The sequence below is a fragment of the Rhinolophus hipposideros genome, assembly GCF_964194185.1.
Source record: "Rhinolophus hipposideros genome assembly, chromosome: 13".
In the NCBI taxonomy this organism is placed as follows: Eukaryota; Metazoa; Chordata; class Mammalia; order Chiroptera; family Rhinolophidae; genus Rhinolophus; species Rhinolophus hipposideros.
This window is the reverse complement of record NC_138059.1, coordinates 4,870,548-4,884,451: the sequence shown is the minus strand read 5'-3', so window position 1 is coordinate 4,884,451 and position 13,904 is coordinate 4,870,548. Positions and strand designations below refer to the sequence as shown.

The window sequence follows — 13,904 nt, the reverse complement described above, 5'->3', positions numbered from 1 at the left end:
ATAGCAAATAAACTCCAGCTGTCAATATTATGGTTAAAATTCTGTTAATTATCCATGATGGGTAGAATTAATGCCTTCCTTCTCCTTTCCTCTTTATCAACCCTTCTTCCTTCCTGAAGGAGTTTGACTGTCATTTCCTTGTGTGTATGTTTTGATCTTATGTGTTGTATATATAGTGAAGGATATTTTGTACACACATATTTGCTCTGCCTTTATAAAAATAGTTCACTTGCAAGCATTCTTAATATTTAGCGCATTGCCTGTTCTTGCTTCCTAGACGGTACATTTGTGTGTATTTATGATGAGTTTATTTGTCCTTATTAGACAATGATATGCATCTCTGTTCTGCTGTGCCATTTATTTCTGTTTATGGAAGATTATTTGCAAGATCATGAGCTGTATGAATCAATCTAGTCTGGGCAGGTTTTAGTGTATTCAGCTCTGGTTTGAACCTAATAGGTGTTCAGTTAGGTTTGGATTGCTTAAATAAAATAACTCCTTAGTGAAAACATTTGTCATGTTAGAGGTTAAAAAATTTCTTTTCGGACCAGCAGCCGCAGTAACATTTTAGTAATCTGTCAAATAGAATCTACAATGGCTGTGAACACTATTTATATATCTTTTAAAATCAATTTAAATCCTCCAACTGGGCTGTTGTATTATTTTGCGATAGATTTCTGAATGTTGAGCAGGTAGGTATTACCATTCTGACACGGGCTTCTCATTTCATTATGGATCCAGGCTAAGACCTGTGCTTCAGTAAGTTTGTACAGAGTTAAGGTGCCCGGAGAAGGGGGGCTCTGTTTACTGTGTCACTATCCACCCCGGTACTTCATTGTGCAGGCTGATTGGCAGTATTCAGTTACACTTTTCTATCCCTTTTATGAATTTTTATTAAATAGCTCTGAACAGCTAATGAGATGGGCTTTGACGTTGATACAGTTCCATGTGAATCCTGACTGCTCGTTACTACCTGCCTGGGCTTTGGCAAGCTGCTGCCATCGGCATCTTCAGGGTCTCCCTTTGCAAAGTGGAGGGGAGAGAGCAAGCATTTATTAGAGTCCAGAGAGATTTGAAGTCAGACACACAGTCCTATACTTGGTGAATCACTGTCAACAAAATAATAATAGTAATTACTTAGTACTGGTGTAATAAGTGGTCTCTAACACAACTTGTACTACTTTTCAGTATTTTGCTGTGTAATATCATATGAGATAAGCTCCCAGGGAAGCTCCTGGATGTGAAGGAGGCATCAGAAACTCTTTAAAAAAAAATCAGTTTACGAGTCATGGGGCTGTAACATACAGCATGGGGAATATAGTCAGTAATACTGTGATGGCGTGGTACCGTGTCAGATGGTCAGACAAGTTGCTGGACTTAACCATGGTGATCACTTCTTTAGGTATATAAATGTTGAATAACTATGGTGTACGCCTGAAACTCATATACTATTGCATGTTACCTATATTTTAATAAAAATCTTGAAAAAAAAGAATCAGATTACCAAAGGTGCAGGGCTGCAAAGCTGCCTTTTACCTTGCCGGCTCCTCTTTTTACCCTCTCTATGCTGCCCTGAGCCGACCCCAGGACTGGATCAGCAGACACCCCCACCCTCTGGCTTCTAGGTGGGTCAGTGCCTACCCAGTGGGGTCACCAGCAGAAGGTTGGCAGGAGGGGAGACGTGAGATCAGTGTTCCTTCTGTTTGGCTTACTCCATTAGGTCACCACAGACTGGCTCCTTCCCTCTTGGGGATGTCCTTGACCTTTCTCCTGGCCACGCACCCTTGCTTCTCCATTTCTGTGTCTTCATTCTTCAGGCCTTGGGGCTGTGACCTCTCCCTTTCTAAGTAACCCCAGAGCAGTTCACCATTCTTTGTTGCTATTGTTTTAGGCTATCCATACCTTTAGATATAGGCCCTTCATTAAACTCCTTTCAGATTACCCAGTTTGAATACCATCTGTCTCCTTCCGGAATCCCCTTTCTTGGATCATTCACCCAGGGAAAGAGCAGACTGTTTGTTAGTTACCCCCTTTTAATTCCTTTCATAGAAGCTCCAGGAATAGGCGGAGTGGCAGAGTATCAGGGTTCCCAGCTGACAGTTTCTGATACTGAAGGATACATTCCTTATGGGCTCAGTTAGGGATTCACTGGCTCGTTAATACATTCTTTCCTGGGCCTGTTTTGTACAGGACGTTTGTTTTCCCTTACAGAGAAGCACTGTGCAGTGCACGCTTGATTGGGTTGTTAGCTAGACAAAGTGTTCTGTGACTTTCGGTGGAACGTTCTGGGAAAGTTGGGAATGTGTTGGAATTGGAGTCCCGAGTTGGACTCTTGGTAATGTCGTTTGCTAATTGTGTGACTTTTAGAAAGATATTTTCTAACTTGTTTCATGTGTGGAATGCGAATAACACTCAGCCTTCCTGGAATGTCGTCAGGATCGTGTGAGTTAAAGCAGTGAAAATACTACAGAAAAGGCTAACGCGTGTGCATGGGTGTTGTTGGTGATGGTGAGTCCTTTCCATCATTCGTTCTTCCAGCGTGTGCTTGTGGAGCCCTTACCACGTGCCAGGCACTGGCAAAGGAATTAAAGGGGGTAACTAACCATCTGCTGGAGAAGACAGACATTAAGTAGGAAGTTACACCTGTGGTGAGTACCGTACTATGTAGAAGGCTGTGTGTTTTGGTTAGTTAGTCTGGGAATGCAAAGACAGCCTTTCTAGGAAGTGAAATTCAGAACGAGACACCAAGGAGAAGGAAGGATATTGACTGCTAAGCAAAAAGTCCACAGATGTGTTTGATCTTGGAGAACAAGTTCAAAAGCCTCAGGTAGGTGAGGATGGTGGTTTAGAGCCTATCAAAGGTCAGGGTTATGGGATAGAGAGTGAAGGAGGGAGAGGAACATAGGTGCGTGCGCGCTCATTGGGTATCAGCAGTAGCCGACGCTTTCTCTTCGTACGTGTGTGACGGGCTCGCGTCTTTATAGCTTTCTCTTCCATCTTCTGTCCATTTCAAGTATAGATAAACCCTCTAGTTTAGTGCCTCGCTGGTTGTCCATCTGGATTGTTTTACTATCCAGCTGTGTTTTAATCCTCTCTCTCTCTCTCTACTTTCTGTCCATTTCATTTTCTGCTCAGCTGCCAGACTACCTTTCCTTAAGGTTCTCCCTCGTCACGTCACGCTCCTGCTCATGGCTCTGGGTTACCTTCCTGTTAGTACCTTACTGAATTTAGTATCTCAGTCTTGACATTAAGAACCTGGCCTGCCTTTTCATGTTTTTGTCCTCATGTCTTCTCTGCGTTGGCCAAAGAGAACCACGTCTCTCTCACCTATCACCTTGAACCTGTTCAGTCTTTCTGCTAGAACCTAGGACTTAGGGTCAGGTCCTATGTAGAGAAAGCGTCAACCCTGTTGACGACCCAATGGGAGCTCATGTCTACGCTTGTTCACTGACTGACTCTGTGATCGCAGGATTTGCCATCGTTACTTGTCTGATTTATTTTGTTGTGTGTGGTTAAAAGGGAAAAGCAAAACAAATCGGCTATGACACCTTAATAAAACCCCATGTATCAACTGTACAGTCTCATCAGAGGAATGAATGTGAACTCGTGTTCCACAGGGCGACTTCACTGCAGAATTAGTTCCTCATTTCTTCGCCTGGCAAACTTCATTCCTTACCCTTCAAGAATTCAGCACGTATTTGCTAGCTTTTTGAAGCATTTTCTAAATTCCAAAGCTATTAGTCCCTTTTCTGTAGCAGTGTACAGTGTATTAAATTAGTCTGTTTATATGCCCCAAATCCCCTATATTCTAGTCCCAGCACCTAGTAGGATTTCTTCAATGTATTATAATGCAATCATAGATTTTTGGATAGATTCTAGTCCTCCCTTCCCCGCCAAGTGAACCCTATTGCATTTAAAATATTACTGCATTCTCAAAATAAACCATTTTACATGGAATTTTTAGAAACACATCTGTTGCTTCGAGTGAGGTAAGCAGTGCAGGTAAATTCCCCCTCTCAGTTTCGGTGAAAGAACAGTGTAATGAAGAACTTAAAATGGATGATCAAGAGAGAATAAAGCTCTGGGTTTTTCAGCCAAGATTTAGAATGTAAGCATGCACTAATTTTTGTTTTACTCCGTTTCAAAAAAAAAAAAAATCTTTGTAACTGTTTAAAAATTGAATTTTTTGTAAATTTAAAGGGTAAAATATTCACATAGTTCAAGAACTTAAAACAACGTAAAGAGAGACACAGTGAAAATTCTTCTGTTCCTGTTTCATATCCACTGCATTCCCCCCCAGGCCAATTAGATAACCACTGTTATTAGTTTCGTATATGTAATTAGGGAGATATTTTCTGTGCATATTCAAGTGAATATGAATATATATTCTTATACTGTTTAACACTGTGTATGTGTGTGAACGAAACAGTATATTTGGTGGAGACCTTTTCCTATCAGACCATGGTTTTTTGATTCCGTAAAGTGCTCTCTTATTGTGTGGGTGATGGACATTTAGAGATTTCCAGCGTTTTGCTATTAAAGACCATGTTGTAAACGGGTAACTTTGTACGTATTTCACATTTATCTAGGTATTTCATTTGTAGGGCAAATTCGCAGAAATGGTGTGGCTCGGATAAAGGAAAAATATCAGTCTAGATGTGCTTGATTCTGTCAGAGAACTTTAGCAGGTTTAATGAAAATTGACACATTAAATTTTTTTATGTTGGAAATTTAACTCATTTAAATCCAAAGATTATTTGGCTGCCTTTAGAGCATTAGTAGATTTTAATATAGTCAGTAGGCTAAAAAGGTAAGTGGCCTTTGCTTAGAAGGCTCTGTACTGGACCAAGGCAAAAACAAAAAAGAAAGGGAAAAACAAAAGCCAAAAAAGACACTGCAACTGACACTAGATTTCTGAGCTGATGGGAATTTGGTGTCTGTGGTTTGGAAACATAGCATTTTGATCCCCTTCATTATCTAAAACCTAACCACCCATTTGCTTATTATTTCTGAGCTGAGGGATGGCATTGGTACATTAAACTGTCTGGTAACAAACATAATCTGGGTATTAGTGAGTCCAATTCCCTATGTGTTTGCCCTTGAAAATCTGGTTGGAGTTTTTCTCAGGTTGGCTTTCATTTGCTAACCCCATTAGCTAAAGGGTTATATCGACCTTGGTGGGTGTCAGGTGCCTTCCCCCTTCCCTAGGGAAGGTCAGAGCTGTGGGTTTTTGGAAGAGGAAACTCCCTGTTAGAGACAGGCATAAAAATTAGAAACCTATTTCCAGATTTCATAGGTCATACTGTACAGTTCCCCCTTTTTCTGCATTGCCGTTTATTGCAATTCATGGAAGCATCAAACTACTTAAAATCCTCCGTCAAGTAGAAAATACAAAATTGTCGATTGAACAGCACGTAGAAAAATAAACGTTTTGACCAGTTTTGAATTTTACAGCTGGAGGCCATGATTCAAACCAGCTCTGTTTGACTCCAGTGACAGAATTTGGGACTCCTTCCAGTTCCTGTGGTGTGTTAGGGCCAGTGCACGAAGGAAGACCCACCTACATTTAATGTGACTTCAGGCTTAAAATAAATAAATAAATAAATAAATAAATAAATAAATAAATAAATAAATAAATAAATAAATAAATCGATCTTAAACAGTGAAATACTATATGTCAGCATAATTCAAAGTGCATTTAGGTACCAACAAGGTATTTTAGAACGTACGATTTGCAAAGTTGACTGTTTATCTAGAAAGGAAATTCGTTTTTTATATATAGTTTCTTTTAATTTTTATTTTCCCCTTTAAAAATCATAAACATAGCTAAAACTTTAATGTAATTAATATATGGTAAAATACAGATTTTTTTTCTAATTTTTTAAATCTTACCTTTATGACTGTACGTGTTACTTCAAATGTTAAATGTCACTGATTCAAGGAATAACATCTTGAATTCTGATTATGGAATTGAGTATTAAATTGTGCATATGTTATAAGTTCTCAAAAATCATAAAATGCTTGTTACTTGAAAAGAAAATAGGTAGTTAAAATTTGACAAACATATACGTTCATTAAAATTTCTTTCTTTTTTCCTAGGAAGTTTCAGTATACCAAATTTTGTTGAATCTTCTAACTATGCTAAAGGTATTTCCAGAAGCTATTTCAGCTCTGCTTTTAAAGGTTTTTTTTATGGAGTTTTCATTGTGTGGGTATAGTTGATTAAATCATTATTCACTGGTGATTTGAACTCCATATCTAGCTTCTCCTCTTCCCAGAGATGGGTGGAAGTACCGGATGCTGAAAGTTGTAACCTTCTAATCACAGGGTTGATTTTTCTGGCAACCAGACCCCCACTTCTCCAGGAGTCACTCTGTGAACATAAACTGTGATGTGGTTCAAAGGGGTTTATTATGAATAACAAAAGGGACTCCTGTCACTCAGGAAATCCCAAAGGTTTTAGGAACTCTGTTCCAGGAACTGGGGATAAAGACCTAAAATATATTTTTCATTATATCCTACCTATATACTGACTTTCAACCATGCATTGTTAAAGAAAAAAATTATTCTGGCACTTGGTAAGTAAGACTTTTTTCAGCACTATTATGATATATGTCAAGATTATCACCACAGGGGAAAGAAATCCGGCTCACATTTGAATATAGCAAAGAAGGTTGGGGATTCAGAGCTAATGAGCATAATGAGGGGGTCAGTGGATGGAAAAGAGACATCAAAGCCCACCCAATTCTTCAGTGGTGACTGAAGCCCAATGTCAGAAGCCTCCAGCTTTAAACATACTCTCCATTGATCCTAAGATGCTATGAAAACCTTATTTTCTGTCTGATGTAACATTAAAAAAAAAAAACAAAAGAAAACCCCAAACAGTGGAAGAGACTACAGTGTCCCACTATATTTAGAGTCAGACAAACCTGGGGGTAAATCCTACCTGTGCCATTTATTAGCAAAGGGTTATTATCCGTGGGATTTATATATCTGTATATCTCTATACACCTATAAGCACCTATCTGTCTGTCTATGGATGTATCTATCATCTTTCAGGCATAATTGGAGAATTCAAGAGTGTAAGTTCTCAGGCAAGTTAAAACAAGAATGGAATCATTTTTTCATGCCTTAGTCTACCTGATTTTAGTAATTTAGCAGCTCGACCATAGCAACCCCATTTTGTTTCTTCCCTCTTTTCCTCAGAACTTAGGTGTCTTGTGGTCAGGCTATGGAGGGATCAGTCCATGCACGCTTTCATTCAGGCACCTATTTGTTTACCTCTCGTACAGCCAAATGCTATAGGCAATAACGTGAGGAAACAGTATACTAATGTTTTCCAAGATCTGGAACTTGCACATAGTAGGTGCTTAGTAGATGTTTTTTGAATGAAGAAATAATGTTACCTAAGAGAACAATTTATGTTCCCGTGAGAGACTATCTCAGCTCACTCAGGCTGCTGTAACAGAATGCCATAAACTGCGTGGTTTATAGACAACAGAAATGTATTTCTCGCAGTTCTGGAGGCTGGAAGCCCAAGGTCAATATACCTGTAAACTTGGTGTCAGGTGAGGGCCCACTTCCTGGTTCATGATGACAGTCTGCTTGCTGTAGCCTCACATGGCAGAAGGGTGAAAATGCCCTATGGGGTCTCCTTTACAAGGGCAGTAATCCCATCCTTAGGGCTCCAACTATATGGTCCAATTAACAGAAGGGTGAAAGGAGGCTCAGTGGGGTCTCCTTTACAAGGGCAGTAATCCCATCATTAGGGCTCCAACTTTATGATCCAATTACCTTCCTAAAGTCCTGTTTCTTAATCCCATAGCATTGGGGGTTAGGATTTCAGTATACAATGTGCTGGGGACACAAGCATTGTGTAGCCGAGTTCCAGTAGAGTTGTGCGTAAGTGCTGCGTGAGTCTCAGGATGGCAGGGATCGATTCTCCCATGCTTGCTGACCCCATCGAGGAAAGGGACAGTCACACATAAAGAGTGGCATTTAATGTGGTTGAATCTTAGAGATGTATGCAATTGAAATCATCAAAATAATGTCACGGGTAGAGAAAAGTGCATTAGCCAAGACATGGGCCTATGGTTGACCCCTGTCACTTGTGAGGGGGTAAGATGTGGTTGAGAGGTCATCTGGCGCTGTTAATGGCATCCTGAAGCATCCATTCTCGATGGGATAAGCCTTGGAGAGCAAGGCAGGGTAATGGATAGAGATGCCAGTGCTTTGTAACACTGAGCTGAGAATCCATTCTGCCTTTTCTTTGCTCGTCGGTCAGCCTTTCTCGGGGATTCCAGAAGGCCCCAGGGAACTTATTTTTATGTTCTTGTGTGTTTGTTGGCTAGTTCATTCCCCGCCATTAGGATGGGCACTTGAAACTTGACTTTGGAGACATGGTACATGCCTTTCCCCCACTGTACTGGTGAAGAATTATTGACGGAATGGGAAATATGTCATTACTTGAAAACATTGTAGCAATCTAGTAGTCCATATTTTCTACATTTGATTTCATGCCGTGATAGAGCAACGAAAACTCCCAAGCTCTAGAGTTGTAAGTCATACACTTCATGGTTATTTTTTTTTCTTTTTTCCCCTCCACAGAAATAGAAAAGTTTCAAAAAGGAGAAGGAAAGGACGAAGAAAAGTACATTGATGTGGTGATCAATAAGAACATGAAGCTGGGGCAGAAAGTGTTGATTCCTGTGAAGCAGTTTCCTAAGGTAAGACAGGGAGGTCTCCCCTGCAGGCGTGCTGGCTTAGTCACGGGGGAGTAAGTGTTTCATCTGGATCCCCTTGCTGTTTTCTTGAGGTGTTTTGCCGTAGCGCAGCTCCCCCCCCGCCCAACACCCAGACTCTTACAGTTAATTGAAAGCTTAGTTAGTGATTCTGTTTTGTTCTGTTTGACTTTAGTGTGAGTTATGGAGCCCTAAAACGTTATGCTTACGATGGCAACTATAATTTAATATATATGTGGTCACAGGATGTGGAGTACGGCACAGGGAATAGAGTCAATGGAATTGGAACAGCTGTATAGGATATCAGAGGGGTAGTAGATTGGGCGAGGGGGTTATCACTTTGTGAGGGGTGTACATGTCGATTGCATTGTTTTGTACACCTGAAACTAATAAAAAATGAAAAAATGAAAAGCTGTGCTGACAAATCATACTAGCGGTGTGACTTTGGACAACATTCTTAATTTCTTTCTTCTTTAGGTTCTTCATTTGTAAGAGAGATTGGATTAAGAATTAAATAAGATTATTTATGTTAAATGCTTAGCATAGGGTTTAGCACATACATGTTCAAAATATTATTTCGCCTAATTATTCTACATCAAGAGTCGTATTTTTCATTCATTGCACGTGTTATTTTGTGTCACGGAGCACAATTACAAAAGGTGCTTTAAAGCCTCTAATTTTAAAATCTTGGTCAGCTGAGGTTTGGCCTGAATTGATACTCCTTTTACCTTATTTTTCTTTTTTCTTTCTTTTGAGTGTCCATCTCCGTGATCCATGCATACTGGTGCCTGTATCAGTAGTTCATGTCTTTTGATTGCTGAGTAATAATCCGTTACCTGAATATACCACAATGTATCCATTGCCTGGCAGTTTTGGGTTATTATAAGTTAAATTGCTGTGAATATTTTCGAACAGGTCATTGCGTGACCATGTTTTCATTTCTTCTGAGTAAATACCTAGAATTTCAATTGCTGTGTGTTTAGTTTTACAAGAAATTGCCGTATGATTTCCCCAACGTGGCCGTACCTTGTGACGTTTCCCGGAACAGTGCGTGCGAGTTGTGGTTGGTCCATGTTCTCATCATCGTTTGACATCGTCAGTCTCTTTAATTTTAGCCGTTCTGCTAGTGTATTGGTATTTCCTGTGGTGTTAATTTCCATTTTCCTGATGATTAAGGACTTTGTGTCCTTTTTCATGTGCTTCTTGGCCATTAGTCTTCTGTTGTGAAATGTCTTTTTAGATCTTCTGCCTGTTTCTAAATGGGTTTTATGTCTTCTTATCATTGAGTTATAGAAGCTTTTTTGTATACCCTGGATACAAATGTTTTGGGAAAGATATGTTTTGTGACTATTCAGCTCAGTCTATGGCAGGGGTGTCCAAACTGCTGCCCACAGGCCAACTGCGGCCCATGATCCATTGTTAATTGGCCGTAGCAAATTCCAAAAATATATTTAGTTTACTTAAATAAACCAGGTGAGGCAATACGTGCTTCACCTCAAGTGAGTGTCCCGGCTGTTTGTGTATTTTACCGCATATGGGCCTTGGTAAAAAACATTGAAAAAAGTTTGGACAGCCCTGGTCTATGGCTTGCCTACTATTTTCTTGACAAAGTCTATGATAAGCAGAAGATTTTACGTTTGATGATGTGTAATGTATCAGGTTTTTCTTTTATGATTACTACTTTTTACCAATTAAGAAACCTTTGCCAACCTCAAGGAAATGTTAGAGTCCTTTATAAAAAATAAAATTAGTCTCCTGTGTTTCGTCTAAAAGCTTTATCGTTACAGATTTTACTTTTAGGTCTATGATGCATCTCAAAGTAATTTTTGTGTGTGTTCTGAGATAGAGGGTCAAAATTAATTTTTTTTTCTCCATACGAATATTCACTTTTTCCAGTACCATTGTTGTTTCATTGTACCAGTGAAAGATGTTTCCTTCTCACTGATTGTGCCGGCACCTTTGATGAAAATCAAATGACTATGCTAGTAAGGGTCTATTGCTGCACTTTCTCTTTCATTGCACTTGGTTGATACTTTTATAGATCCTTATGCTGGTATAGTACTGTCTTTATTCCTGTAGCTTTTTACAGTAAAACGTGAAGTTAAGCAATGTAGTACCTTCGACTTTATCCTTCTTTCTCAGGATTTCTTTGATATAGGTCCTTTGCAATTCCATATAAATTTAAGAATTATTTTATTAATTTTCCCAAAACATTCTGCCCAGATTATGATTGCCATTGCATTGAATCTTTTGATCAATTTAGGGAGATTTGACATCTTAACAATATTGAGTCTTCCCTTCCTTGAACATGGTATATCTTTCCATCTATTCAGATTTTAAGTTTCTATCAACAACATTTTGTACTTTTCAGGGTAAAGGTCTTATTTGTCTTCTGACAAGCTTATTCCTAAGTATTTTGTTTTCAACACTGCTGTAAAATGAATATTTTAATTTTCCCCCATTTTTTCTTCTAATATAAAATTTTGTGCATTGACCTTGTATTTTACCAGCTTGCTAAACTCACTTGTTCTAGTAAGTTGTTTTATAATCTTTAGGATACGCTATGCACATAATCATATCATCTGCATAAATAGTTTACTTAGTTACATAAATTAGATTTTCTGTTTCATCTTCTTTGAAATTTTTGTCTGTATGTGTTTTGCAAGGGATTTGTCCACGTCATCATAATAATTCAGCTATTGCTTTTTCAGGTGCTTTTTTTGACCTTATCTCTCCCCATCTTTTGAGACTTCTGTTACACATATGTTCAACTTTTTGATATTCTCAAAAAGGTTTCAATGGCTCTGTTCACTTTTGTTATTAGTTGTTGGATTTTTCTCCCCTTATTTTTCAGATTGGATAATTTCTACTGTTGTATCTTAACTTTATTGATTCTTTCTTATGCTGTCTTTATTCTCTGGTAAGCCCATCAGATAAAACTTTTCTATCTGGTATTGTAATGATCTGTTGAAGAATTTGTATTTGATTTATATATAAATATGTATATGTGAAATAAAAAAACACATTTTTTTTCTCTGCTGGAACTTTCTATTTTTTATTCATTGCAGGTATTATGCCATTGGCCAAAGTTAAAATAGATGCTTCAAGCCTCTAATTCTAAAATCTTAATCACCTTAGATTTGACCTGAATCGATAATCCTTTATCTTGATAATGAGTCATTTTCCAATTTTTTGTCTATTGAGTAATTTTGAGTTGTATACTAGACATTGTGAGTGTTATATTGTAGAAACTCTGGGTTCCGTTCTATTTCTCTGAGGAATGTTGGTATTTTTGCATTCAGACTACACACTTTGTCTGTTATTTGTAGGTTCAGTTCAGTTCTTAGTTTGACTTTTGCATGTATTTTTTGGCATACCGGATTCAAAGGTCAGCCAGAGATGTTGGCATATTTTATTCACAAAATGTTGAGCTCCCAACTCTAACTTTGTCTTTCCTAGTATCCCTTCCTTACATTTTAGCACTATGGTTTCCCCAATTCTGCTACTCAGGCAAAAAGCTCTAAAATCAGCAAATTCTCCCAGGTCATTGCCTTTTTCCAAGTCTTGACTCCCTTCCAGAATCTCCTTGTTTTTGATAATTCTCCACAGGCTTGGTTTTTATATTTTGTTCAGAGTTTAAGAGTTCATAATTGCTATTTATAGACCCTCAGCGTGTTAAAAGCTTACTCAACCGTACTTGCAGAATTCAGGATGTACTTTTTTAGTAACAGAAAACTATGTTGTGAACATTTCGTAGAGTCATTACTAAAAGGATGGCTTATGGAAACCTCAGTACACTGTATGCTCAATATGCAGCAGATAGAAAGATGAGCAGACCATGCCCGTCTTCAAATAGTTCATAATCTAGTACATGATTAATCTATAATTAATAGCCTATTGTGTGTAGTATGTGAAATAAAATCTCAAATATTGTTTTTCAATGTCAGCTGTGATGAGAGTGGGGGAAGACCAATTAAAATTTCTGTATCTAACAGAACAGAGTCCATTTCAAGTACTTACAATGTCTGAAGGAGGCTACTTAGAAATCTACTGCTTTCCGAATGCTGAAAAAGGATATTTCTGCTTAGCATAATTGAGCATGCAAGTTTCAAGCCAGCCTTGTATAAAAGGCTAATATAGCACTTCCATCAGTTCTCAGAAAAAGCTTTCATGCTGGTGTCAGTTAATAGACTGAGCGGAAGAAGCTGGCAATGCTTGGCCCTGGGAATAGCAGTGGGCAGAGGGCAGCTTGATGTGGATTGATGCTGACTGTCTTCTTTCAGCTTCTGGGGTGAGACAGAGTGCTGTTTGTGAAACTGCATCCAATAAAATGATCGCCATTAATTGAATAATTGCTCTTCTCTTCTTTCAGCACTCTATGAATGGCACACCATTGAACGAGTGTTTTAGCATTCAAACCTAAAGTATATTCACTCTCTTGAGTTGTATGTCTGAGCTTGTAAAGTGTGAGACTCAAAGTAAACACTGTTTTATGGTGTTTTTTAAAAAAAGATTTGAAGCTGTGGACATTGTTGTCCACCGTTTTCCTTGGCCCTGAGCGGTGACTAGATAGAATGGAGTTAATATCAATGCCAATTTAGTGTCGGAACAAGGTGCTCTGTCTTTGAGGTCCTATAGATGCCTTGTGGTTTAGGTTGAATATTCATTCATCTTTGGTTCATTCATCAGTGAATCTATCCATCCACTCATATACCTCACATTTATTGAGGGACTTCTCTGAGCTCGGCGTTGTGTTGGGAAAACAAAAGTGATGAAGACAAGTTGTTTTGTCCTAAGACGCTCTCAGTTTTGTGGGGCTTGCAGGTGAAGAAAGTAATGTGTATGCTGCAGCGTGAGCAGTTCAATGTTAGAGTGCTCTAAGAAGACAAGAGGAGGAGGAAGGCTTTCCCGAGGTGGCCGTCTTGGAGGAGCTGACTGGGTAAGGGTCAGAAGTAAGACAGGGTGAGATCGACACGGTCGTGACAGGGCAGCGGTGTGAGTGGGACAGAGAGCATTTGAGAAATTAGGGGCTATCTTGTTTGGCTAAACAGGTTCATTTCAATAAGATGTGCAGATTTTTATGAGGATTTATAAAGTGATAAAGGTGCAGAGGAAGGAGTAGGGTTGGCCAGTGGGGCTGTGAACCTGGAGTAGGAAGTGGTA

The 13,904-nt window shown here is 38.9% G+C and overlaps 1 protein-coding gene across 5 annotated transcripts in view; it reads left to right on the top strand.

Moving 5' to 3' along the window:
- Positions 1–13,904, top strand: part of KHDRBS3 (KH RNA binding domain containing, signal transduction associated 3) — a 153,565-nt gene that overhangs the window by 39,804 nt on the left and 99,857 nt on the right. For all 5 annotated transcript variants that reach the window (XM_081071118.1, XM_081071117.1, XM_081071115.1 and 2 more), the window contains exon 2: positions 8,608–8,726. In XM_081071118.1, coding sequence (XP_080927244.1) covers positions 8,608–8,726 — 119 coding nt within the window. The remainder of the gene's footprint in view (positions 1–8,607; positions 8,727–13,904) is intronic.